The 27673-nt window shown below is 42.1% G+C and overlaps 2 protein-coding genes across 4 annotated transcripts; both read right to left on the bottom strand.

Moving 5' to 3' along the window:
- Positions 1-66: 66 nt before the first annotated feature.
- On the bottom strand, positions 67-21191 carry rag1 (recombination activating 1). 3 transcript variants are annotated; one of them, XM_088079974.1, is made up of 5 exons: positions 20982-21191; positions 6075-6334; positions 3990-4349; positions 2778-3904; positions 67-1954 (listed from the first exon to the last, which is right to left on the bottom strand). In XM_088079974.1, the coding sequence occupies exons 3-5, from the start codon at positions 4331-4333 to the stop codon at positions 207-209; spliced, it is 3219 nt and encodes a 1072-aa protein (XP_087936100.1). In that variant the 5' UTR covers positions 4334-4349; positions 6075-6334; positions 20982-21191; the 3' UTR covers positions 67-206. The 3 variants fall into 3 exon arrangements, with proteins under 3 accessions (XP_087936100.1, XP_087936101.1, XP_087936102.1); XM_088079975.1 differs by having other exon boundaries at positions 6075-6160; XM_088079976.1 differs by having other exon boundaries at positions 21145-21173.
- A 736-nt stretch (positions 21192-21927) lies between these two features.
- On the bottom strand, positions 21928-27606 carry LOC148189154 (uncharacterized). Its single transcript, XM_088079973.1, has 4 exons — positions 26947-27606; positions 26594-26798; positions 23938-24129; positions 21928-23531 (listed from the first exon to the last, which is right to left on the bottom strand). The coding sequence occupies exons 2-4, from the start codon at positions 26784-26786 to the stop codon at positions 23206-23208; spliced, it is 711 nt and encodes a 236-aa protein (XP_087936099.1). The 5' UTR covers positions 26787-26798; positions 26947-27606; the 3' UTR covers positions 21928-23205.
- Positions 27607-27673: the final 67 nt, after the last annotated feature.

The following is a 27673-nucleotide window of genomic DNA, read 5'->3' as shown; positions in this document are numbered from 1 at the left end:
TATTATATTATATATATATAACAATAAAGGATGATATTGATTTGAATCACAACAAATGGGGGGGGTGGGGGGGGTGTTGACTTTAAGTCCATAAGCTTCACCCTCCATTGTTCTAAATATCAGTGAATGAGTATAGAAAGTTAATACGAAAACAAGTCAATATCACTGATAGAGGTAATTCAAATATGCAATTATCTCGAGAAAAATCAAAAGTCATTATCTTCCAGAGACATGTCCTCATAATCCTGGCTCTCTACAGGGTCAATGGTAGCTTGCAGAGCTTTGGCCGAGTCCTTATGAGCTTCCATAAATTTCTGCAAGCACTTGGACGTGTAGAGCCAGTGATGCTTCAACACGTCCTCCAGCTCAAAGGCTTTTGACTGACGAGCATTCATCTTCCGGAAGCGCCTGAACAGTTTGTTGGCCGACTCGTTCCCCTCGCTGGCCCAGGCTCCTATGGATCCATCCCTCTCTACGATTTCTGGCACATGGGCCAGGGTCTTGTGCAGGTAGTTGGTTATCTTTCCGTTGTACCTGTGTTTGAAGGTGGAGGAGAGGAGGTCGGCGAAACGCTGGGAGTTAAAACTGTAGCGGCACAGCTGGTCGGGGCACTCTTTGGCAGGGCAGGTGGCGCGCCACACGGGCTTCATCTGGAGGTAGATCCTCATCAGCTCCCTCAGGGCCTCCCTCCTCTCCTCCGAGGGCACCAGCTCACACACAACCTCCACGGCCTCTTGGGTCATTAGCCTGCGGGCATAGTTCCCATTCATCCGCATCACTGGTTTTAGCTTCATCTTCCTCCTCAGCTGTTTATCGAGGGCTGCCCTCCAGCTGCGCCGCTCCTCCCGGCTGGGGTTGACCTTTTTGTACACCTCCCCGATCTCGTCCTGGAAGATTTTGTAGAACTCGGAGGCATTCCCGATGTCGCAGTGTAATGCATCCAGCGTGGGCTGGGTCTCCATGAAGGGCTTGGCGGAGACCCCTTTGACTCTGTCTCGCAGCTCTTCTGCAGACTCGGAAAAGGGGTTGGTTCTCCATATCTCATACCGATCTAGGTTCTCTTCATGACTGCGGGTGATGGAGTGGAGCACCATGTTTTGGGAGGCTTCTGCCCGAGTTGAGTCACAAAGAGTGCAGACATAGGTGGACCCCGAAGCCTCGAGGCCCTCCATCTCGCGCACCATCTTCTCATCGTATCCCGTGCCTCTGAAGTGAAAACGGAAGGAGCGAGCGAGTCCGCCCACAGACAGGATGAGCCTGCTTTCTTTCATTGCGTTACGCTCTGCAACTAAAGGCCCCAAGACGGCTGTGAGCGTCTCATGGTCTGACTCATCCACAAACATCAGGCATAGGGGCTTACAGGACAGTTCTGAGTTTGGCTTTGGCTCAGTGAAGATGGTAACCTCTTTCTCCTCGCCGTCTGCCAGGACCGAGACAGACATAATAGTGAAAGAGAAACGTACAGCCTTCTCAGGAACAGCCGGCCCTCCACCGTGCTTCTCGCTGACATCGCCCATGCCATCACAGGATTCCTTGATCATGACACTGAAGCCTGAGGTGCAAGCACTGTCTTCCATCCCACTCTCTCGCAGCCCGTCCATGATGTCCTCCTCCAGATCCTTTAATGCTGACACCAGTGCCACATCATAGCGAAAGCGTCGAGTGATGGTGTCAGCCGGGATGTCATCCACCGAGGAAGCCCATCCAGAGAGCCCATTAATAATGCCAACGCTGCACGATGTGGACACATTCTTGAGAGCCGGCTGCCATTCAAACTGGTGAAAGCCAGGGAGAAGCTCCTTCTCTGCGTTTCGCAGGGTGTGCAGGGGCTGAAAGATCTGGCGGCCGCTGGTGGCTTTGACAGTCCGGTACATCTTGTGGTACTGGCTGCAGCTCAGGAAAGTGTTGACCCGAATGGCCAGGCACACAGCAGGATGCAACCCAAAGCCTCTGCCTGCAGAGAGAGAAAATGAAAAGAGAAAGTTTAGGAGGGAGACAGAAAGAGGCAAAAGTAAAAAAAAAAAAAAAAAAGGCGAGAGGAAAGGATTTAGACATGAAGAGAATTATTTAACACCGAGCCGTGGAAGCCCATTTCTAGTGCTTTGAAAAGAACTGCAGTATCTAACATTTCCTCATTTGATATCCCGCATTTGGAGTCATTTATACTATGAGACAGAGAAAATTGCAAATTTAACACCCAAATGTGAATGTATCATTGTCAAAAGCCCACAAGCCCGATGATTACAAAATCCAATATTTCCTAATTTCCAAATGTTATAAGGGGACAGAGGGTGAATCAGTGAAGCTGGCAAAAGTGATGTATTGGCTGCAGATGAAAACAGACACCAGCTGGCTTCTATTCCCCAGAGAGGAGGATGGTGCTGTCTGTGTAATTTGCAGATACAAGGGCTGCTGATGTTGTTTTGATTCTAACAGCCCCTTCACAAGAGTTGTTATTGTGCATTAAAGGGAGTGTGAGACTGAGAGACTGACGGACAAGCAGGCAGAGAGTGAGAGTAGGAGAGAAGCTGGGAGGGGCTGAGCGTTCAGTAAGCTGGGATGGACAATAATGAAATGCTTTTCAATCAAAAATCACAAGAAACTTTCTTCTCTCTTTTCAGAAGCGAACTTTTCAACTCATTGTTATTTATGAGTATTCCTTGGAGAAAGGCAGAAATATTAATGAGCAAACACTATCATAAGTTTCATTTGTTTATGTCCCTTTCTATTGGCTGAGGAGGGTTATGTGTTGATTGAGCCTTATAATAGCCTCGTACCTTGCATCATGGCCTCCAGCTCATCCGCCTGCCGGTGTTCATTCCCAGACCTCAGTGCGAGCAGGAACAGAGTCTGACACACAGATTTGAGGTCGCCACCTTCCTCTCTGTCCGCAAACGCCTTCAATTGGTTCTTCATGTCCCTGAGCCGATGCTTCTGGGCACGGCGGGTTAGCGATAGCAGGTGCTGACGGGGTCTTCCCCCCTTATTGGTTAGCAAGTCAAGTTCTGATGACTGCTGCTTTGTGTCCTGCTCACCCAGCTCATGGCTCAGACAATGAGCTTTAAATGAGTCTAGCCTTACCTGCTTACAACAGCCGCTCCTGGGGCAGAGCAGAGGCAGGGAGTGTAGGGCTGATAAGAAGGCTTTGGCAGGCGGTGTGAGATCATCAGGGGTGCAGGACAAGTTGCAGGCCGGGCAATGAGGTCCCAGAACATGGTTGTATTTTATGATACAGCTGCGGCAGAAGAGGTGCCCACAGGGGGACTGGACTGGATCAGAAAGCAGGTGGTCACACACCAAGCAGGCGAAAGAAAAGAGGAAGTCGACAGGGAGCTTCTCAGAGATGAGCTTGGTATTCAGGTGGTCTTTCTGGCAGTGGGTGAAGTTCCTCACCCATTGCTCTCTCTGGGTGCTGGGTCTCCTCCACGTCCTGAGCACAGGACCGGGATAAGTGTCTCTGAAGGACCTCAGAGCCGACCTCTCACCAATGCTAGTGCTGTCACTTTGGTCCCGCCTGGTCCTTTTTGACAAACTCTGGGCTCTGGGAATGGCTTTCCTCCTCTTCCTTCCTGTCCGCTGGAATGATGGTTTCCTGGGAGAGCAAAGGTAGCAGGGGGAGGAGTGGGGTATCCACTCAGGGACGCTTGTTTTGGTGAAGCTGCAGACGCCTCCTCCTCGTATGGCGACCACCCAGCAGCGATGGCAGAAGGAAAGAGGGTGGACGGATTCCGTGTCCTCTGTCACGTCCACTTTGAAGACTTTGAGGATGACCTCTGGCCAGCTGATCATCTTGCAGTTCATTTTACGCAGGGCACATTTGCTGACCTCATCCAGATCCCCATGGACATCGTGCACCGGTCCTTTGACTTTTCTCAACACTATTCCACAGAGACGGCACAAGCCCCTTCACAGAGTAAAGAACAGGGTTTGTCAAAGAAAGAAATCCATATGATAACGTGAAATGGATATAGTATAGTGACATGTTTTACCTGAGGTGGTTCATGTGGGTGTCCATTTCCTGTAGCTTCATATCTACCCTGCGGCCAGGGCCCTCCACATTTTCCTTGCTTTTCCCCCCAAGGCACAATTTCATAACACTCCCTGGACCCTCACCATTATCTAACTCTATATTTGGAGCTGCAGGAGGCGAGCTCCCTAACAAGGCTCCTTTTTCAGATTGCGTCTCGCTGGGGGGGAGAGGGAGAGGGGCTTTCTCCATGGACTTCACCCTAAACAGTTTAAACTTCCACTGAGAGTATTTAGAGTGGGGATGGTGGAGCTCAGCCGGCATGGAGGATCTGGGGCCATCTGTCTCCAGGCTCTCCTCCGCCATGATGTGATTTAGACGTCTAGAGAGGAAAGAAGAGCTTAGCTTGATGTATCAAAAAAGTTAGAAAAAAAATATTTCAGCCATCCAGGGCCCAGTTATTACAAAGTAATCTGATCGGATTTTAGCTATCAAATCGGATACAAATCTTGAAAATCGGTTGTTTTAAAAGGATTCTAAAATTGGATTAGATTACGTAATCCAGTCTTGGATCTGGATCAAACCTTCAGTTTGTGTTATTCTAAACTTTTTAGTAGGATTGGGATATCTTTGATCCAAAAAAATCAGGATTATCCTGACCCAGCAGAGCGGTTAATTAAAGGGAGCTTTCAGAGACAAAATGTAATAAAATGTTTAAACCGGTCAATACAATCATACATGTAGTATGTATACATGTATTTATATTTTGCACCTGATTTGTTTGAGCGTTACAGTGATAAAGTAGATACAATAGAAATTAGACATCATGCTACCTATTAAGCCTCTCAGTGCAGTAAAGAAAAATGTAAAAAAAACCAAACAAAAACAAAACGATTTAACAGAAATTTAAATTGACGGGTGATGTTTGTATTATTTTATTGTATGTTTTTCTCTCACTTCAAATGAAAGAGAACATGCTGTCTACGTTCCTTACATAGCTCGTATAGCCTACAGTGTGAAATGGATCCCCTTTTAGCGCAATGGTCATCTGAATTTGGTAATCTTGAAAAATTTGTATCCAATGGCTTGGAAAAACTGGTAAAAAAAGTTAAATGGATTAGCTGATCCTGGGTAGCAAAACATCGGATTACCAATTCCAGATCATTCTGATGTGGATCAATTTTTTTAACAACTGGGCCCAGAAGATACATGGATGCAGAGAAAAGATTCAAAGGTTCAAATGCTCAGATATCCCCAGTGCATTCTCAGCGTTGATCCCACGACACAATCGAACAGCTTTACTTGATTCCTGTTGAATTCGTACACCTGCTACCCTGAAATCCTGCTGAACAGAGAGCAGCGAGCCCAGACCTGGAGCGCTGTATTATACCATAAGTGGCATTTAGATCTCGTGTAAAATGCATGAGACAAGCATTGGGGGATCGATACAGCACAAAAATCTTCATTTCTCTCATCTCCAATCCAATCGCTCAGGGAGCCATTGTGACTTTTTTCCTTTGACACAGCGAGTTTGCTAAATGGGCAACCTTATCCCTGCAAGGCTGTCAATCATTTATATTAGTCATTTTCTTGGCTAGAGAGAGAATTGGAGCCCCGGGAGCCTCCGACTGGCATTTAAAATGCAGGGGGGAAAGAACTCTGAGATACAGGAAACTTATTTCATATTACATATATTGACCAAACAGGAGGGGAGAGAAAACAAGGGACTATCATATTGAATAAAGATCATAAAGACTTATTCCAAATACAACATTGCTCAATTTAAGTCATATTTCAAGAGCTCTTATGATATGGCACAGGTAGGATCAGTGATCCTGCTGCACTGACAGACCTTATTTTATCTCCTCCCACTCTAAGTTCAGACGATGAAGCAGTCAAACAATCTTACCATTGCACAGCTATAGCACACACACTCTAGCGTCTTCTGTCTATCCATCTTTCAGACTTCTCGTTACGTTTTCTCCCTGGGAGGCTCGAGTCTGGCAGTGCTCCTTCATTTCCCGGCTCTCAGCGCACTTGACATGTTGAACTCTCCTTTGAGACAAACAGCTGAGCCTGTATGCATGTGTGTCAGCTGGGCTCTTACCTTGTTTTTTTGGTCTCAGCTGCGTGTCAGCTCCCCTGGGGGTCCTCTCCGCATGGGAACACAAGGGAAGCCCTTGAGCCAAGGCCCTACACACAACGTATACTGTCTACGTTAGAGTCTGTCTCAGCATGGAGCATCTGTTACCAGGAGTTCAGGCTTCATACAGTGGGATTGCTCCTCTCTGTCTCCTTGTGTCTTGTATTTATACCCTTCCTTTGATGGGATCCCAACAGTCAACTTCTGACACCTGATGCAAGCAGCTGATTTAGAAAAAAAACAAGGTCAACCCCAAAGCACAGTTGCAAACATGTGTATGTACAGAATCCAACAGTAGACCCCAAACAAGCAAGTTTTTACCACAACACACTGATCCTCAGCTGGAAACACTTCTATGTCACCTTTATCTCCCCTTTTTCATATCCATCTGTAGGCTCACCTCATCCAGGTGGCCTCTCTCTGACACAACGAGAGATACTGTTAAACTCGTGAAAAAGCTACCAGTGCAAAGAGAAAACAGATGATGGAATAAATGCACTTTTTTCTCCCACAGACAGATAAGAGTTCTGAAAACATATGGTCACAAACACATTTATAAATGTGACATATCAATTTTAGAATTTGATCAGACTTTTTAAATAAACATGAAAAAACATGGCTGAATACAGGAGGTGGTCACAAGTAAGCGCAAAAGCAACTCGTTAAAGCTGAAGATTTTGTTTATTTGTTAAACCAGTCCATTCTCATTCCAAAGTGGTCAAATACTGTTGCTTTGTGAGTGATTTTGGCGTAAGATACCAAATGATGATTTAGGATGAGAATGCGTTAGTTTAAATTGACAGTCACTAATGAGGCCATATTTTGAGTGCAGCGTTAAGCAATTATCATGTTTATGTCCAGCACTAGGATTTTTTCTCTCCTGTGTGCTAAGGGGGAGCTTGACCAAAATGGAAAATAGCTGATTTTCATGTATCCAGAGTTTCTGTGTGAGCAAGTTATCTTTTTTTCTTTTTTTTCTTTTTTTTTGATAAAACCGGTTATGGCACACAGCACATTCAATATAAATCCTGTTCTTCATTGAATTTAGCCGAAGAACTTCCAACAAATAGCTATCAGCCTATTACAAGTGACACAACAAAAATGACAAAACCATCTTTCGTGTTCACAGTTGAAAGACTTCAGCACCAGACAGCGCCCATGCTGCTACGATTAACGTCACAATACATCCAAAATGTGACAATGACCTAGCCTAACGTGTGTGATCACACACACACCAGACACTGCCCGACCCACAAACACACACACACACACACACACACACACACACACACACACACACACACACACACACACACACGCACGCACACACATCAAAGGGTAAACCCACGGCACAAACATGTAGGGATCAGGGATCGCATCCAGAACAGATGGCTGGTTATTAACTTTTGCATATTCCTTTATATGAAGCAGCTGTATGTAACAGAACATATCTATGACTCCAGTTGGGGGCTGGATTGTCTACACACGGTTCTCAACATCTGAGGTGACTTAGCCAGCAGTTAGCAGCTAACGGTGATAACTCCATAAACAGCACTAACAATAGCAACAGATCTGACAGAGCCAACAGTGTTAACCTGGGAGGGGACCAGAGAGTGGGTGCTATGCTTCCACAGAGAGGGATTTGCATGTCCAAGCTGGACCAGCTAACAACAACGTACAGAGAAGCTCAGATTACAACACACACACGGAGGGAGGCATGACTTCACTCTCTGCTTGGGACGCCATTACTCCATGATTTCTTTACATTGAAAATCATGATTTACTACTATATTAATGTTCTGAATGTCACACTTAGCTCCTCTAAAAATGAAAAAGTACCACAATGCTTTGAGGGAGCTTCACTGGAACTAAGTGACTTGTGACGTGGCTTTAGCCCCATCATGCACCAGAGCAGCTTCCTGCCTGATGCTCTTACTGTGGGTGTCTTTTAGGTTTTTTTTCCCTTTCATTAGTGTGATCTGACAAAACATAAAAGGTGACATTATGTTGATGTCTCAAACAGACATAATGGCTTCAGATAATGCACACATCAAGACAAAACATTTACAGTAAAACATGTCACATCAAAGAGAACGGTGGTTGACAGGAGTGCTTATGATATATGTTGTGTTTGCAAGTATGTGTAGAGGCAGCAGAGGTAAAGACATGTGTTAGTATGTGTATCAGGGCAATATGTAATACATGAGAAAGGCAGATGGAAGCTGAATTATTAAACAGTGCAGAAACCGATGAATGAAAATTGAAAATAATAGTAATTGCAGTGACGACAATCAGTGTTATTGTTGTCATTTTCACTCTAATGACTGTATTATTGAGACTTTTCTCCCTTGCCACTTCACATCATCTTGTAAGTGTTTGTGACTGATGCACCAGCAATTCAGGTGGTGACTGCTGTGAATCAAAATGACAAATGCAGCGATACAAATGAGTCACATTAGTGTGCGTTAGCTGTTTGAATCTGTGTTCATCTGGCAATTACCATTTTGATAAGTGAGTTTTCAAAGCAACATAAGACAACTTACAGAGGCCACAGACACAACATGAATTGTTGATCTATGGGTCAAACAAAGCGGAAAATGTGTTATTATTAATTCTAAGGCATTGTCTTATATGTTACTTGTCATTTTGTCTATATCATTTTATCTGCAATTCTTCCCTCTTAATAATGTCAGCGTATTTCATTCATTCCTCCAAATGCTGTCTCTCCGTCACCATTCAGACTGAGTTTTAATTAGACAGCATCTTTTGATGTAATGTCTCAGTAGGTATGATGAGTATTTGCCCAAGATCATTTTTGTTTGTAATTATCCAGGGGATTAATCTGGTGTATTCGCTACAGGAGCCTGTTGCTGTTGTGTTGGATTTGCCAGCCAAGTCATTAGATACACAGTCAGTGGGCACCAAACAACAGTTGGGTCTCTCCCACTCTTGTCAGCTTAACAGGGGAGCGGGATGAATACTGGCAGGCTTTGCAGCTTATATTTGGTGCATATGGTCAAGTGTGACCTTAGACAGCAATGGTAGTTTTTTGTTTGTCTGACTGTATCTTTGTGACAAGCTTTTTCGCAAGAAATGCTGAAGTGCAAATATAGAGAAAAGTTACTGAGGGGAAAAAGTGCTTTTCTAGGCCTATCCAAATCCATCAGACACAGCTGGGAGATTTGAAGTACACGAAGCTTGATACATTACATATCCAACAACAAGCAAATGATGGATTGTAGCAAGATGCTCCAGGCCTATTTATAGTTGATATTTAGATTTATGATAGCCAAGTAGCCACATGCTTCCAAGGTAAACGACACACCTAGCTTCGTGGCAGACAGGGACAGAGCTGCAGATGTCTGCCTGACAAACAAGCAGTGACCCCCTGAGACCCTCATCTCTCCACGCCTGCTAATTGACTTGTTATTGATCAACTCAAAGACAGTCTGATTTATGGGGAAGAGGACTTGTGGAGACAGCCACCTGGCATGGAGCGGAGTGTTATGAATGTGAGGAGCACACCCTGGGGGACTAGAGGCTGCAGTTTAGGAGGACATACATGAGTTTGCGATGCACCAGTGAGCTGACACCTTGCACTAGGAGGGGGTGTTTTTTCTAATATGATGAATCCAAACAACATCAGTGAGCAATGTGTGTGTGTGTGTGTGTGTGTGTGTGTGTGTGTGTGTGTGTGTGTGTGTGTGAGCGTCTTGCAGGTGTGTGCAGTGGGAGGGATGAGTGGGAATACGACAGGGGCAGAACATGTGTTTGAGGGAAGGGGAGGGTGGAGAAAAAGGGGGGGTTGGGAGGATCTGTGTGTCTGTGTTTGTCAGTGCTGGTGTGCATGGGACATAAAGGAAGAAGACTATAAATAAATATAAAGCAGTCCTAATCATGGGTGGATTATGAGAAAAACTGGCCCCTGGGCACAGACATGCAGAGGGCCCCACCACCTCTCCCACACAGGAGCAAGACACACAGACTTTATTGTTGTTTAGTGTATTTTTGTGGTTGTTTTGGTGTAGTCGTTATGCATCTCTCTCTGGTTTTGTGTCTCTTTGTAGTCATTCTGTATCTTTTTTTTTTAGTTATTTTGTGTCCCTTAATGGTCATTTTAAGTTTCCTTGTAGTTCCTTTTTGTAGTTTGTTTTACATCTGTTTGTAACCACTGTGTCCCTTTGTATATGTTTTCCATGCATTTGTAGTCATCTTAAGTCTCTTTGTAGTTTTGTACATCTCTGTGTAGACATTTTGCAACTTTTTGTAATTGTTCTGTGTTGCAAGTTTTAGTTTCTTTGTAGCTGCTTTACATCTTTTTGTCGTAATTTTGCCTGCTTTTGGAGTTGTTCACATCACTTTGTAGTCATTTTGTGCCCAATTTTGGTTGTTTTGCCACATTTTATAACTGTGTCTATGTGTCCCGTTGCAGCTGTTTGCATCTCTTTGTAGTCATTTGGTGTTCCTTTGCTGTCATGTTGTGTCTCTGTGTAGTTGTTTGCATCTCTTTGTAGTTATTTTGCATCCTTTTGTGGTTGTTTTGCCCCTTTTCATAGTCTTTTTGAGTCTCTTTGCAGCTATTGGCATCACTTTGTAGTCATTTTTTGTTTCTGCCAAGTCGGTACATGTCTCTTCCAGAGATATTTTGCATTTTACCATGACAATTTGGGCCCCTGGGCCTGTATCCGGCAGGCCTCTTCAATAATCCAACCATGCTACTTATCCGTCCTTGAGAAACTTCAGAGTCATTACTTTTGGGTCTGTGTGCGTAAAACAAAGAGACAGACAGGCAGAGAGAGGGAACGAGAGGAAAGGTGTGAGAGGTGAAGACAGAGAAGGGGGATATAGTAGTGATCTTGTGTAAAGGAGTTGCACAGGATAACAGGCTTAGCTCAGAGTGGAGAACACAAAAGGGCTTAAGGCTGATTGCAAGCTGTGACAAGGAAAGGGGGGAAGAGATCAAGCCTTCCAGGCAGAACTATGTAAGCCAAAGGTCCAAAAAAGACCCCCTGACAGCTAAAGTCACATGGCAGCTTAAGAGAAAGTGTCAATAGCAAAGATGGACAATGAATGAATTCCACAGCAGTGTTGGTGTCTTCCTCACAGGAAATAAAATGTCACCATCATCCACATTTGAATAGACCGACCAAAATTGAAGCATGATATTTCTAAATGTCATGAAGAATGTGGGCATCTTTGTGATTGTATTCGGGGTAAAGAGGGCATTTCGCACTCATATTTCCCACCGAGTGTTATGCAATATAGTGGGCATCAGCTAATGCAAATTTTTAATTGCGTTTTTTCGTATCATATTCAAAAACTTCCTCAGTCTCGCCCAGCCAATTCTCAGCAAGTCGCCTCCCACTGTCCACCTCTTCCATCCCTCATCCAGAGACATGATTTGGCAGATTAATACTCAAAGAGGTAGACTTCAATGCAGAGCTATTCGTCAAAGCTACCTGCCAGAACAAACCCCTTACCCCACTACTCACATCCCCCCTCATTCATCTCTCCCTGTCTCTCCCTCTAAGAGTCTTGTTTCCCTCGTCTCGCCCCTCTCCTCTCACCCTCACCTCAGGTTTTGTTAATAATCAATTATGTGATTATTCCAATGAGGTGATTAATTACTGGCTCTCCCTCCCTCTGTACCGCAGGTTAGCGTGCTTATAATCACACAGTGACAGCCAGGGGACAGCTGAGTTGAGTGATGCTGTCTCGAGGCCTTGCGTGACCCTGTGTGACTCAGCTGCGTTTGTTGTCGGCTCATCCTGACTGATGGAGCTTTAACAGAGAGAAGAGACGCACCACAACATCACAGCTTCTACAAATAACATCCCCCACAAGCTGCTGACAGCCTGACACCACAATATCTTCCATGTCCAGCTATCCAAATATTCATTTTATTGGATAGTCTAGTCTTGGGACCGCATTAATTCGTTCCAAGTCTTGCATTATAACTCTCCCCAAGGCGTTGCAGAGTTATTTTGGTTTTGGACCGGTTCCATTCATTTCCTCTGTTCTGGCGAGTTAGACAATATGGAGAACAACTTAAGCTACAGCAACTGTAAGTGTTGGCTTCCTGTCACCATAGCAAGATGGGCCACATGGAGGTCAAGAGCATGCAGAGATTGCAGTGAATGCACAGTGTGATAATGGTGGAGTTTGCAGTATGGCTTTCCGAAAAAGACTTTAGCAATCCAGATGGATGTTGATCCACTCGCATGAAACCAAATGAAATTAAACCCTAAGCCAGATTCGGGAGCACTCGAGTAGAGTGGGGAATCAAGACCAGTGTCTTTAATCAAAATAACAATGCTCTTTAATTCTGTGTTAATTAAATGTAGATTTCCCCGATCGAGGAGCAGTCCCTTCGATGCCAGGGGACCTTCAGTCACATAAACATCCACTCACTGGATTTGTCTTGTGTTTAACCATGTATTAGTCCTCTTTTCCCAAACTGTCTGGTGATGGTTTACACAGAAGGTCTGTCAGCTGAGGGATAGTAGCTTGCAAACAACTCCTCATGATTTCAAACGTTCTGCGTCCTCGGAGGGTGGATTTCTTGGCAAGTTGTTAAACACCTTAATAAGTGGGTTACCTCTGTACAGTTCTCAGATGAAATGAGAGTAATGGAGAATTCTCAGCACTAAATTTCCTACTATTTGTCTCCTAACTGGTCATTCTCCCTCTCGCTTACCCCCCCCCTCCCTCCCTCAGTCCCCCTCCATCAATGTAATGAGCAAATCATGGCCACTAGGGAGAGATGTAGAGAGAAAAATTGGTCCCATTATGTGTCAAGGAGTGTGAAAAGAGAAGCGCTGTTGTCTGTCAACTCTAACCCCTAACTGTCCGTGGTCTTAACTTCCCACCAAACACAATGAGCTCTTTTCCCACACGTAGATCTGCTTATTATTTCCCTGTCTTTTAACTACAAAGTCCATTATAGGAAATGCCAGGACACCCGTGCCCTTTTCTGCACTGGCTCTGCCAGAGCTCAGACAAGGGAACAATGGACACAGTAACGTGCTGCGATTCAAGGCTGATTTAGAGTGACTGCTCTTAAACCCGACTTATAGAGTACAGTAATTATAACAGGTGAAGGGAGGGGCTGTGAGGGATGCTGTGGATAGGTGGGGGCTTGGGGAGGGAGGTTGTTGTCATTTGGCAGCTAGTCCAGTTGGAGAGAGAAATTACTATTGGAGCCAGAGCCTGGGTGGAGGAGCATTTATCAGCCAGTCATCGCAATGATTCACACGATCCAGCGGGGAGCCATTATTTTACCACCCCGCTCTCTCACAGCAACCTGCTGGTGGCGAGGATGATGATAGCTGCGGGCTTTATGAGCACAGGAGCAGACATATACAGTAACTGTTTAAGAACAATGGTGTGGAAAGTCCTGTCTCTTTTCAGAATTTACAAAATCCTATGTAGTCTGTGGATTGGACTACAGTGAGAAAGACTGGAGCAGTTGAGCCTAACTCAGGGGCATATGGTGTTTGTTAACGGCAGCAGAACACAGAGATGCCTCAGGAAGGGACTGACAAACATGTGGTCCCAATAGTTGGAGGGGAGGGTAACTGGCACTGAATACATAAAGATCACAAATAAATACACCATCCACCTGCTCGGCGAGTGCTTTGGGACCGGGTAGATCCGAAGGCATTGATACAGTTTTGCATTTGCTGGTCTGCCTGTACAAGCAAGTATAACAGTCTCTGCATAAGCAAATAAATTCCTAACTGAATTGGGAATAGGCAAGGGAGGCCTGTGATGGCCTTCTCATAATAACTATGATAAAAAACACTATTCTTCTATTCATACTCCCCTCACTCTTCCTTTACCAACTTTCCCATTTGGCTCTCATGGGAGGCACATCATTCTAATATACACAGGTTTTCATCCTTTCTCTTTTTGTGAAAGACCTGCAGGAGAGACAGGGAGAGGGAGAGGGAGAGAGACTGGGAGTGTTTACTCAGTCAGATGGTCTAACGTGTGTGGAATAGATTTGAGCTGAAGAGGAAGCTGTCTACACAATGGCAGTTGGCATCACTGAGTGAGTGAATGATGCCGCGTCCGAAAATCACTCCCTCGTTGACTCAATGACTTCGCTCTGTAGTGAGCGGTAAATTGAGAATTTAGACACTTATGAATCATCATCATCACTGACAGGTGTAGTGCTGCATAATAGCTATGAAATGTCTATTAAGGCAAAACACTGCATCGTGGTATATTTAGAAACAAGGCTCCGCAGTCACATCAGCAGCTCTCTGAGGCTGTACTTAAGCACATCTGACGTTTAGCAGGTGTCATTTTTACCACGGTCTTAGCTTTGTGTGTTAGCATGCGCTAACATTTGCTAATTAGTACAGCTGCAGTTTGTGCACTGCAAGTGTCATCAGTTTGACAGGTATTTAGCAACATTTAGCAACTGATGATGGTGACATAGGCAGCTGCCAGAGGTCCACCAAATCCACTATATATATTAGAGAGAGAGACAGAGAGCTCCAGGTATTTTTCTGTGCCCAGTACATAAGTTTAGCCTAGTAAGACCATTCTGATGATTTGAGTTCAACATTTCCATCCAGCATCATATCCACCAATTAAAATACAATCAGAGCTAATAGAGCAATCAGGGATCTGCAACAAATACACAACCAATCGGGAAGTGCGTTGTAGTTTATGACGTAAAATGCAGGACAGTAATGGTTGCTCCAGGTGGCGCCAGGAGCAACAACCACGCCATTCATTTCATTCATTTTACAATCGAGATTTAAGCCATCCAGTCTGATGACATTTGGAAAATCAAGAACAGCTGCAAGATTCCATTTTTTAGACCGCCATTCAAGCTAGCACCGCACTAAAATGGAAGTCAGTCGCTCCGCTGGCAGAAGTTACTCACTCGGGCACATTCGAACGCCTTAAGTCTCTAGTGCACATGCCTTATGGACAAGTAGATCCTGGTATTTTATTGTATTTTATATCCGGAAAAAGAGCTTTTTTTGCTTCATGCACCAGGGCGCAGCTCTCGTTGGAATAAACGGGGCCCCGCCTCCATGGCTGTAGCCAAACTTCTTCTAATACATTCATGGCAACAACTCTAATATTAGTAAAGTAAACACAGTAATATGTAGTTATTTCAGAAATAGGGTGAATAACAACAATTAAACAAGAACAAGAGCATGCACTCAGAGTTTCTAAGATGAAAAGATATTTTTGTCACCCTTCTAACTGGATTTGGCTTGATTTATCAACTGGCTCCATTGATGTTTTGTCACACTGACTGGCTGAAGGAGTTTGTCTGTCAAGGCGAGGATTACCGCCCACTAAAAGTGTTTGGACTGATGCAGAGTGATTTTTTCATTGAACTCTGCAGAAAATAAGGCAAAAATGCTAATGATACTAACACGCTTTGTTCAACGAGATAATCTTCACAAATGAACACCACTTCAATGATTTTTGAAGCCGAAATGCAATTGCCAAAAGTGAAAAAGCTGATTTAGGCTAAAGACTTACACCACGGTTGCATCATGGATGTATCAAGAGACCAGGTTGCATGACTACATCCCTACCACAAACAGGCTGTTATATGATGTTCTGTAGTCTCATTTCGCCACTTGTTTGCAACTGCCTTTTTTAAGACACACGAAAGCCTCAAAATTCACAATAGTAATTACTGACTTATTTCATGACAGAACAAAACATGAACATTCCTTAGGCTTGTTGCAACCACAGACCTTATTTCAGGCATCTAACCAAAAGCCAGTATAAGAAAAAGAAAAAAAGAAAAGAAAGAGAAACCACTGACTTTGGGAGTGGGGATATACGTATATTTTATATTTTACCATTTATATTCCTTGCAATGCTGTTCACCTTAATGTGTTTATCAGTGAGTGCTCGTCATAGTCAGAACATATCACAATAGTGGTGGAGTGGAGGGGAAGCTCAGTGGTACTGAATCAGCAAAGATATTACAGTCCATTGAGTACAAACAACTACAAAGCAATTCATCCAATAGTGGGTTAGAGCAATGAATGTCTGGTCAAAATTTGGTACCAACCTAAGTAGATATTGTTTTTTGTTGTTGGTTTTTTTACAAGAGTGAACTTTAACTTGATGAAGCTGGATGAAAAATCAGGAGATCACAAAAGTCATTAGGATTCAAAAATTTTGGTACAAAATTTCATGGCAATCGATTCAAAAGTTGTTGGTATATTTCATTCTGGACCAAAGTGGTGAACCAACCAACTGACAGCCACATCATTAGAATGACTTAGAAGTAATGTGCATGCTATGAAAACACATTTTTTGCCATGTGATGACACTATATAGCACACAAATTTAGAATTCAGAATTAAAATAAAAGTTTAGTGCACTAGGTAGCAAACGTGGAATTTCCGACACAGCCTCAGTGAGTCAGGGGGCATTTTTTGTCTACTCATTTCACAGATCTCCTCATTGCTTTTCAGTTTATTCACCCATGCAAATTTCTTTCCTCAAGATGTCTGAAATCATGTCTCCATGTCTTGCTCTTATACTCCCCCCCCCCCACCTCCTCTCGCTTCACTCCCTCGTGCCACTCATTGTCATTGTGAAAAGGTGTGTGTGACTCCACTAGTAAAGCAGAACCCATTATCGTAAATAGGCCAATAAGTAACTTCATGCTATGTGTCTCCAAAGCAAGCACACTCTATATGCAAAGCAGAGACGCACTGTTAAAGAAACTGGCGCCAAGTGATTATATTTGTAATTTAATTTCCTTGGTCACATAGAGATAAGAGAAGGGAGCGGCTACAGTTGGCCAGAGATGAATAGAGTGACGAGAATGGGACTACAGCTTCATTGTCTGGACTGAGATGTCCGAGTCGACACCACTTACGAACAAGGGTACTGGCGGGCAGATACGGTACATGCACAGCGATTCACAAGTCTGCGCTCGAAGACACAAAAACAATGTTAATACCAGAAACAGCAGAGGGAGTTCTTCTATGCAAGAACACCTGTACTTATCAAACCGATGAATGTGAGTTCAGGATAATCAAGAAAGTCTTTTTTTAAGCTCTGTCTCTCCCCTTCCTGTCTATCTCCTTTGCACTCAGTTCTGCTGAACAAATGTAATCAGCAGGGTGGTCTGGGTAGGATGTCAGTCACAAAAAGCAACAGCTCATTGCAGATTCTACAGGCGAGATGAACCAGGTCCCTGCAAAATAGAAAAAAAAAAAAAAGACAACTCAAGGACACAAGGTGTACATTCTCTCTCTGTCTACCTCCCTCTGTCTGCTTTTTTTGAGATTGTAGAACTGCACATATCAAATTTCCAGACTTTTCCATTTTCAGAGTGTCCACTTAAACTGATGACAATGCAGCAGAGGGCACAATACTGCAGTGGTCAAACTCTGATTTTGACTACATCCTAACATTCAGGGTTATTGAGAGCTGGTGGCAAGCAAGATTACAAAAAATCAGACACCACATATTGGCGTAGAGAATTCAGGGTCAGCGTGAAACTGTTTTGTGACATCAAAAATCCTCTCTACCCTTTTGTTCTGCTCTTTCTTCTCCTCTCATCCTAATGTCTATTCCTCTCCTGCTGTCTAGTCTTTCTGCGTATTTCCTCAGCATCTTGACTTTGAACCCAGCAGCGTTAACCTGTCAGGAAAGTTACAAATGTTCTGAGTGAATTATGTAAACCACGGAGAAATAAAACTGCAAAAAAAGAGGCATGGAGTTCTTGCTTTTATTTCATAATTCATCACTCTCTCAGATCCAGCCAAATAAAACTTGACTTATTAAGCAGCCTGGCACATTCTGGCTCCAAAATCCTCTGAAATATGCTTGAGAATATTAATCACACTTTGTCTACCTCGCAAATAAAAATCAAACACACATACATACGTGCACAGCTTTTTTTGTGTGATTTCATTACTCATCAAATGAGAGCAGTGTCTCGCACATTTCACCAGATTTCACTGCAAGAGGTGAAGTGATAGATGTTACACCAGCACCACCAAAAGGTAAATCTGAAAACAACAACCTGCTTTCTTCCCCTCCAAAATAAAAAAACTTAGAGCAATGAAAATCTGATTAAGGATGCTTCGTTTTGGCAGCCAGCAAGTTTATTTATTCATCTCAGTGAACACAACCACAAATACACAGGAGCAAAGAGAAACACACGCTTTATATCGGGGGGGTTGGGATGGTGGCAGTGCAGCATAATTAGTAGGACATGGCTGTATAATTGGTTTCTAATTGATATGAAGAGCAGTGGTTTATCCCAGGTTGTGTTCTACACATGCTGCCAGGAAATGCTGGCAGCCTGCTCAATCTTGGTGCCATCTTCTGATTGATGTCTATGTAGCAAATGCCCTTCGACAATCAGTACCCGAAATCTCTCTGTGTCTATCAGGCCACCTGTCTATCTGCGCAAAACATCTTCTACCATTCATCTGTCATTTCATCCTTTGTGCCTAAACGTCTCACTATCTCTTTCTTCCCATCTCCACATTGATTTGGCCTGTCTTTCTCTGAAGGCATTCTCAACCTTTGGTCTGTTATTCTCAGGAAGGTGAAGGAGCAGCGTTTGTTGTGGTGGAAGGTGAAAAGTGGAGGGTTTGTTTATGAGACACTGGGAGCCATAAAAGGCTGCATGCTTTCAATGGGCCCAGACAGCAGCGCCCGAAAGGGGGGGAAATAAAAGCAACTTTAGATGAAAGGGAAATCAATTTTAAAAGTACTTTTATTCACAAAAGAAAGTGGCGTACCTGCTCTCTCAATTTAACAAAATGAGACTTGAAGAGGTTTCTTTTAGAAATGAGAAGTGAACTGAAATAACAGTCACTGCTGAGAGGCACAGCTGGACCACAAGAGGTCAACACGCAGCAAACTGAACTGATTTGAAGTTTGGGTGGGGAGGCTCTTTAGAACAATTTTGTTCATGGATCCCGTGCTGATGCAAGACGACCTTCAAGGACATTCCCCTCATTTACACAGCAATTAAGCACTACCCTGTTGGTAAATTGAAAAAGAGACAAAAATCCTCTGTGGATTTAATAACAAACTCATTACCAGGGCCCAACAGGGCGGAACTGCCTTTTAATTAGAGCAACACCTGATTAACGCCCAATTAACAGAGCCAGAGCCACTTAATTCTCCCCCACTTTGGCAGGTTGAGAAAATAAACATAAGCAGTCCAGCATCAGAGTGCTTCCTCTCCTCCTGGGAATGTGTGAGAGAAAAGTAAATAACAACTTGGGAGGCAGTCTGTTGTCCAAACGCTCAGCAAAGCTGGGGACTGTATGCTGGAAATGCATGAGGTTAGAGTTTCAAGGAGACAGATGTAGGACTGTCTGGCAAAAACCCTGCTTCACTACACATGCGACTACTGGTGGGATGATGTAGGACAACTGTCCAAGCAGTTAGCCATCGTGCTCTGCCATACGAGCCCCTGTTTCTCCCACTCCAAGAAAATACCCTTTAAGACAGATACTTTAAAGATATACTATGCAGGATTTTCCTAAATAACAATGTCTGCTTTCTGCCTGTTTTTTCTTATTTTCATTTATGGGTGTGTGCCACAAAAGACCTCAGTTGAGGTTGGAGCTTTATAAAAAAGGTAGCGTTAAGTGCCGTACCGTAAGCAGCAGGAATCTATGGCTTTTAATTTCTGTTTCTCTTGGGATTGGTTTAACAAACAATAATGGACAATCCTGCATAGTATACCATTAAGCAGTGGTGGACAAAGTACACAGCTCATTTACTTGAGTCAAACTACAGATACCTCTGATCAAATAAATTAGATAATAAGAGTTAAAGTACCGGATTACTTGGTTTTAAAAAGACTTAAGTATACAAAGTACTTTCTTTAAAACTATCAACACATAATGTCACAATACCAGTTGTGTAAGTTAATGACAATGGCCCCTGTGCAGGCTATTATGACAGGCCCTTGGACTCGTTAGTTACATAGACTGTATATAAGGAGATATATACATTTAAATACTCCATAGATTTAAATCCATATCTTTAAACAGCCTAAGGTTAAGAAGTTCATATGCCCACACATATGCACACACTTAGATATGCACACACAATTAGACTATGAATACAGTACCAACCATGTGTTGGATTTTACAGTGGCGATGCATTACCAAGGCTACTGTAGTTGCAGAGGACAGAGGTCAAAGAGAAAGTGGTCAGAGTGACAGTCAAAGTTCACAAAGATGTCAACAAGCACCTGAGAGCAGAGGAGCTGCTCTTTTCACTGTCACGCTGACATCACTGCAAACTTTATCAGGCATTTTTAGTACAACAACCGCACGACAACTGCACTCCTTGACATACAGGCATGAGCTTACAGTAAATAAGACAAAAGAGAGCTGCAATACTTATCAACAAACAACACCATGTCCCGAAAACTGGCCAGCTACAGCGGCACGCACACAGTTCACCCACAAAACTACACACAACAAAACAGGTGCTCGGCGGCGACCTGACTCCAATATGATAACATTTGAAACAAGGGCTGGGAAGCCCAACAGATACCCCAAATCCCCCCGAAAAGGCACACGTACTCACCTATTTGAAGGCTATTGTCTCTGACTGGTTCCTGCGACCGAAAACAATTAAATGTAACAGTTATCTGATGGTGAGGAACAGCTAGCATCTACTAGCTTATTAGTTAGCTTACCATAATAATTTAAAGGCTGGTTATCCACATAGTAGAGACATTAATTTACAACTTAGCCTAAATTATTAACATATGCCTTGTTTTAACATTTTAATTTTACACAAACACATAGCCAAACGATTATTTAGACCAACCTTATCTAGCTTGTTGCTAAGGTTAGCCTAGCTGCTACATGTTTGCTGACTCACCCTTAGGGCTGCGGCGACGGCTTGTCCATGGATGGGTGACTGTTTTTTTTAAAAAAAAATCCAAAATACTCTTATTTCAGGAGCTCTGCAACCTTTCCCTGTTGTTTCTCTCCTGTCTTTTCTTACAACCGCTTTTGTTTTTGCGCGACTTCTCTTGTCTTACCTAAGTGTGCTCAACTTGTGTGGTTTTGTTGCGGGATCATATGGAGACTTAAGATTGGACAGCAACATAATATGCAAACAATACCCAGCAATCATCCTTGCTTCTGTTTAATATGGCATAAATTATCAAAGGAAATAAGTTAATATTCATTTGAATGAAAAGTTTTCAATTGTTATTCATAATTTTTTTCCCCAAGAATATATAGAATAAGCCTATAATTTTATCATATTTGCTTAATACTGACTTTTTCCACACCAAGACAAAGATAGATTTGCACATTTGAGGGTGAATATACCAGATGGTAGCCATTATTTTACAGAGTACTTATTATTATAAGATTTTAAATCTGTCGTTCATTACTTAAAAATTCCTGTTTTGAAACCTTTTTGAAACCTTTCAGAACCTGTTCGCTCAACATCTACTGGCAGAATCTGGCATTACAGTCAGTACATAAAGGCTCCCTTTTCCCCGGCACAAAAGGCTACCTAAATAGGTGTCATGCAAATACAATCAAACTGTCAAATACTTATTTAGTTCTTGTAGGATATGGTGACTATTTCTTCGCATTGTTTTATGACATAATGATGACAGTCCTATGCTGCAGTTAATTAAATTTAATGGTTTCATCCATGAACTAAAAATGAATCTATGGTGTCAAGTCAAATTTCTTGAATGTATAGATTGCCTGGAATATAGAAATATTCTTACCAATTCTTATTGCACTCGCTGTAATGGTAATACACATGAATAATAAGGTGTAATGAATAATAATATTCAGAGACATTGCGTCCAACGATTTTTATTTAGAAATAATATTTGCTGCACATTGTTTGGCCTCAGCCGGCCTCTCTGCTTCTCTACTCCCATGCCTTAGACCTAGGTCTCTAACAACTATAGCACAATCCTCAAAAATCTCTCTTTAGTCAACCCAACACAACATCTCAAACATTTATGCCCCTTTAAAACTTTTTGTCCAAGTTTGACATGATCACGTTTCAAATCCCTTATCAAACTACAAAAAAGTGGAAGTGACAAAACATTTCGAAACAGTTCAATCTTCGGTGCCAAAGTTGTCATCTCTAGTTAATGGTTCTTTTTAAAGATGATGTCCTTTTGCTATGTTGACAACACATTTATGATAGGGGCTGCTCTCCCTGGGCTGCCTGAATCCTCACACCGCTGTTTACATTTTTTCAGTTGTTTGTACTGCTATTCTTATGCAATGAATGCACTCATATTACATATCCATAAAATATGTCACTTAGTCAGGGGTCATCAGTGTACCCAATAAAAGAAAAAAGGGTCCCTTTAGGAAAAGAGTTGGGAGCTACTGCTACATACCATATGATAACTAATTTCTGCTAAATGATCATTTAAAAAGGGTATGGTCACAGATGTTTATTACTGATCATCAGCAAAACACTTAAAACTTCCACAGGAAAAAACAATTATGATGTCCCTGTACATTTGCAAAAAATTTATTTTCTTTTGATGAGGACTTTAAGATGTGTTACATGGGCATCACAAGATGGCGCTATTATAACATTCATCAACAACGTTGCAGCTCCTGCTAAAACTTTCAATGAAAGGTAGGAGATGAATGTGTTAGCGAGTGGTTTTTTTTTTTTTACATAAATTCATCTGTAAACTCTCCACCACTGGATCTGCTCCTAGGGGAGCAGGCTAACCTGTAAAAAAGTTTTATGAAGTTTAAAACTTTGCAAATGCCTGTCTGCACCTTGTCCGAGAACAGTTCTCGTCTTGCATTTGTTTGGCCGTTTTCCAGCCAGTGTTGTTGGTTCTTAGTGTGTTTTCATTTCATTTCAGTCTATACTGAAAGCAAACTGGAGGATAACCACCACGATCAGCTCCTCACAAAGCTGGGTCCTTCAGACTTTCAAAATTCAGACTTAATTCCTCTGGCAAACACTTAACTCCCAACACAGTTAATCAATACTCAGTCTGGCTGTATAGATCTGTAAAGCAGTGAGAGATTGCTGGGTTCTCATCGAGTCTGTGTGCATTAATGTGTAACTTACACATTCACATTCATTTCCTCGGTTATGTCCTCATATCTGAACTCCACTCAAGACTCTCAGGAGCCATGTTTCTGTGGCTGTTACAGGGGTAATAACCATCGCTGAAAGAGCGTTTAGCGGCCTTTAGTTGAGAGGCAATCCGCCATGACTCCACAGATTTCTCTAAGTCTGGCAGGATGTCAGGCACAACAGCTTGCTCAGCTACAAAGACAATCCCCTCCACGACCAACAGCAGGACCCAACCTAAAGCCCCGAGCCAATAGGAGGAGCCGAGCCTGGAGATGTCCTGATTGATTTCTTCTCGGTGGTGATAGGTGAAGATAGACCAGCTGAGGAGGAAGAAGAAACCTGTGGATGGAGTAGAAAAATGAGTCATATCAAGTATCATTGTGGAAAAAAGAAAAAAGTCATTAAGGTCAATTATTACATGCCTGGAGCTTTAGCAAGAGTTTGTATGATAATGAACTGCAATTCCAAGGAAAGTAAAACGTCTCTTTAAAACTGCAGCCCTGCGGGGTATGTAAATGAGCAGTACATTAAAGAGTTTCTGGAGGTGTGGGTCTGACATGTACTACACAAACCAAAAAGCTATTTGGAGGTTAATTGGAAATGCAGCTGTTTTCAACTACTTTACCTGGGAATGTATATATTATTTTTAAAACTCTCAAAACAGCAGTGTAATTAATAATTAAGTTCAACACAAAAACATGGTGTGTGTGGCTCACATAATATTCTGAGCAGTGCATGGTGTTACCTGTGGACGCCATGGTGAGCAGTAGGAGCGTGGTGGGGTAGAGGGCCTGTCCTGCCATGAGGAGAGAGCGCGTGTTGGAGTAGGAGTGCACCGTGTCAGACGTCCAGCAGAGGGCAAACACCAGACACAGAGCAGCAGTGCTCACAGCCATGAGGAAGGAAAGAACTCCAAATATTCTCTCTGCTTCCAGGGCTGAGAAACACAACAGAAACACACATTAAATTTGGAAAGTAAAACTAGACTGATTGATATGAACTCTAATTTGCCACATTTACATTACGTTTCTACTATAAATAGGAATCATAATGACAATAACAAGAATAATAGCAATACTACGTCAACTACTACTACTACTAATAATAATCTTTATTTATACAGCACCTTTCATGCATGAAATGCAGCATAAAGTGCTTTACGATAAAAACAGCAGCAAGGTAATTCAGCAAAAAGGGACATTTAATAACAGTTCAAAACAAAAATTAAGTGCTTAAAATCATAAAATAATTAGATTACTGTTGAGTTTTTCCTACTATTGACCTGCTGCCCTCTGATTTTTATTTTAAGGTTTTAGGCCTTTAGTGTTTTCTAGGCTTGTGTTTTTTGGGTTTTTTTTAACCTGTTTCCTGTTTTTATCTGTTGTTTTTAGTACTTTTTTTTACTAGTTTTTATTGTCTTGTTGTGTTATTCTTTTTACTGTGAGCTGCTTGGCCCTTCAATTTCTTCTGGGATAATAAAGTTAATCTAATCTAATGATAAAATCATAAATCATAAAATCAAGTAAGATAAAACATTTGAAAAGAATTGCAGCAGTCTGAGGTATACAAAGAAGAGTTTTAGAAAGTCAGTGCTAGTTAAAGGCTATAGTGTAACGATAATGCTTCTTTTAATAATATTTAGTGAGCTGGCTTCTTTGATATTTATAGGCAGTGTGATCTTATAGCTTCTAGATGTAAATGACAAAGGCTGCATCCACTATTTTCTTTCAGCTGTTGCTGGAAACCACCAATAAACCAGCTGCAGACAACAAAGTGAAACCTGTTGGAAATGACACACTTCTGGACTGATGCTCTCACAACAAGTCTGCCTACAACTGAAAGCAGAAGAGTAAAAACAAAAGTTCATGTACTTTTTCGGTAGTTTTCGTGTATATAGAGCTAACTACATTGCATTCATTCTAAAAGTGTGTTTGCAAAATACAAAAATGTACATATTAGAATACAACACAGACAATTTCTAACACAAAGAGACAATTGTTTATCACTGTGGCATACTTTCAATGACTTAATATAGATTTTTCACTAGTGATGCTTTGTTTGTTCCTAGAATGAGGGTCTACTTTATGATTTTAGTTGAGTTAGTTACTTGTTACTGGACTATTTTTTTATTTTTCCAATACCTTTAATGTAACTCTTTTATTTATGGTATATTTTGTTGTTTCCAAATTTATAATCACTATCATTGAATTTGTTGCAGTGGCGTATGGTAGTAATGACGGCCCGATTAAACACTTATGACGGGACCTAATGCCAAATTTTGTGTCAACTAGCTACTTTATAGTCTTGTCTCATGTGATCAAGAGGAGACAACATAAACTTACATATTACCTAGAAATTATCAGTGCAAATCTATTTATGACAAAAATACCAAATAAAATTAGAAATCATACATTTAACTGATTTTTTTTATTGACTGTTTTATTTATAATTTTTATAGTTTATGTTGAACAAACATAATATAGATTGCTGACTGGTTTTTTTTTAACCTTAAAAAAAGCATAGTGGTGATCTGTTTGTCTTTTTTTAAAGGCATATATCTTGAATACCAGTTTTATTTTCTATTAAATTCTTCTTTGAACACAGGTGTAAATCTGAGGAGATTATCTGAATCACTCACAAGGGTCCATTCTTTGCTCAGCACATTGTTGGGGGTCGCTATCTCTATGGGACTCCCACCGTAAAGACCCCAGTACAACCACATTATCTATATTTACACCCCTGATTTGTTGTCTAATACTGTTTTAATAGTTTGACAGTAGCTTTCACCAAAACCTCAAAAGGACAGCAGCTTTTCTGGAAGTGGATTAGCTCGCTTCATGCCTGTGACTACATGCATAGTAAGGTAAGACAATGCAATACTACACTCATTTCATTCTGAGAAGTGTGTTTGCATTGTAACAATGTCAACTGGAATAGAACAAACTGACAGGACACATAATATATTTTAGTCAACAATGACAAGAAATAATATGCTGCTGACAAAGTCCAGCGGACCAAGATTTTGGTACATTTGCCCCCAGCCAATTGAGAAAACTCACACAAAAAATGCACTTCGCTGGTACAGGAGCGAGCTTCAACTTGTTTACAACTACTGAGCAGCTCTTCTGCAACCCAGTGTTTTTCCAAGTCTCCTCTGATCCCCTCTAGAGATTCAAAGGTGTAAAAAAAGTCTCCCTGAGGCTACTGCCTTACCAACACAGCACATCAAATGTTTATGTCTTATTAAATATGCTGCCCTGCCTCATGTTTTTTTCCAACATGTAATACTATATATCAATCAAACCTTGAACCTCACTCTGAGTGACAGCTTCAGACACATGACAAGTTTGATTTGTTAACTGCAGAAAATATCAAAGATCTAAATACAGCTTGCTGCTCACCGTTGAAGACTGTGCCATATTTACGATTCATCTGGTCACTTTCCATGTCATTCCACTCTGCCCAGAGTCCCCTTTCTTTCAGCCAGTACGGTGTCCAGACTGCATAGCACACACAAAGGCAACCAGCCAACCCCACACAGGACTGAGAGAACCTGAAGCGACTGATCGAGTCCCCCAGCTCCGGCAACTTCATATTTCTACACCACTGAAAGAGAGAGAGGCAGGGGGAAACAGAAATAACAGGACAAATTAGATGTGTAATTATAGTGTGCTGAAAAATCTGTCCCAAAACTAATCTTGTCATTATAAATCAGCTTTGAAAATGTAGAATTATAATGAGAGTACCGTCTTACCTTTGTTGTTGTACAGTGGAGAAAAGCTGTGAAGTTAGTGTGTGTACAGGTAGAGCAATGTTTACACTACTTTACACTAGTTTACTGCTATACAAATACTAGGCTGCTGTACAAACACCTTGAACATCCTACTTGTACTGCTTAGGTCCACAAGCCCTCACATGCAAGTCAAGCCCTTCAGATTTACTCCGCCTCTGCTGAAATGGAAACTCCCCCAGCCAGTGGCTAAATTTCCCCGTGAATTCTCCACTGTACAGAAAGTGAAAGCACCCATAACGGCCATTCAATATTTGAGGAAGCAGAAGTTTGTGTAGCTCACATTATGCAACAAGGAATAAAAAATAGCATTTACAGTAAAACTAAAATAAATAATAATATAGAGATACTCTGTTGACACAATATAACACTGAGATATGTGTTTGTGTCAAATGCAGAAAGTGTGTGGGGGGGGTGTGAACAAGTCACCATGACAAAACATTTAAGGAAATCCCACTCTCGGTTTCTCACAGCGGGGCAAAGTGTGATGCGGTTGATGTCATCTTCGCCCTCAGATATCTCCCCTCTTCGTCAAACAGTACCGCCCACTTTGTTGGCTTTGTTGCAATGGAAGGGTGCCTACAGCCCACCAAAAACAAAGCTCTAGAAAAGTGTCACAGTGATCTGCCTTCAGAGCATGTTTCGTACAAAATAGCAGATATCTTTAAATAAAAACATAAACATGTTTAAG

Source organism: Plectropomus leopardus, chromosome 7 (assembly GCF_026936395.1).
Source record: "Plectropomus leopardus strain MGB_pleo_1.0 chromosome 7, ASM2693639v1, whole genome shotgun sequence".
Taxonomy (NCBI): domain Eukaryota; kingdom Metazoa; phylum Chordata; class Actinopteri; order Perciformes; family Serranidae; genus Plectropomus; species Plectropomus leopardus.
This window is presented reverse-complemented; position numbering and strand designations above follow the sequence as displayed.

What these genes read in the sequence shown, in the direction of transcription:
- rag1 (XM_088079974.1), bottom strand. Translation starts at nt 4,333, where the DNA reads ATGGCGGAGGAGAGCCTGGAGACAGATGGCCCCAGATCCTCCATGCCG. An exon ending in ACCCACATGAACCACCTCAG is followed by an intron (nt 3,905 to 3,989) that starts GTAAAACATGTC and finishes TACTCTGTGAAG; the next exon opens with GGGCTTGTGCCGTCTCTGTG. An exon ending in GCTGGAGGCCATGATGCAAG is followed by an intron (nt 1,955 to 2,777) that starts GTACGAGGCTAT and finishes CTCTCTCTGCAG; the next exon opens with GCAGAGGCTTTGGGTTGCAT.
- LOC148189154 (XM_088079973.1), bottom strand. Translation starts at nt 26,786, where the DNA reads ATGAAGTTGCCGGAGCTGGGGGACTCGATCAGTCGCTTCAGGTTCTCT. An exon ending in ATATGGCACAGTCTTCAACG is followed by an intron (nt 24,130 to 26,593) that starts GTGAGCAGCAAG and finishes TGTGTTTCTCAG; the next exon opens with CCCTGGAAGCAGAGAGAATA. An exon ending in GCTCACCATGGCGTCCACAG is followed by an intron (nt 23,532 to 23,937) that starts GTAACACCATGC and finishes CTCCATCCACAG; the next exon opens with GTTTCTTCTTCCTCCTCAGC.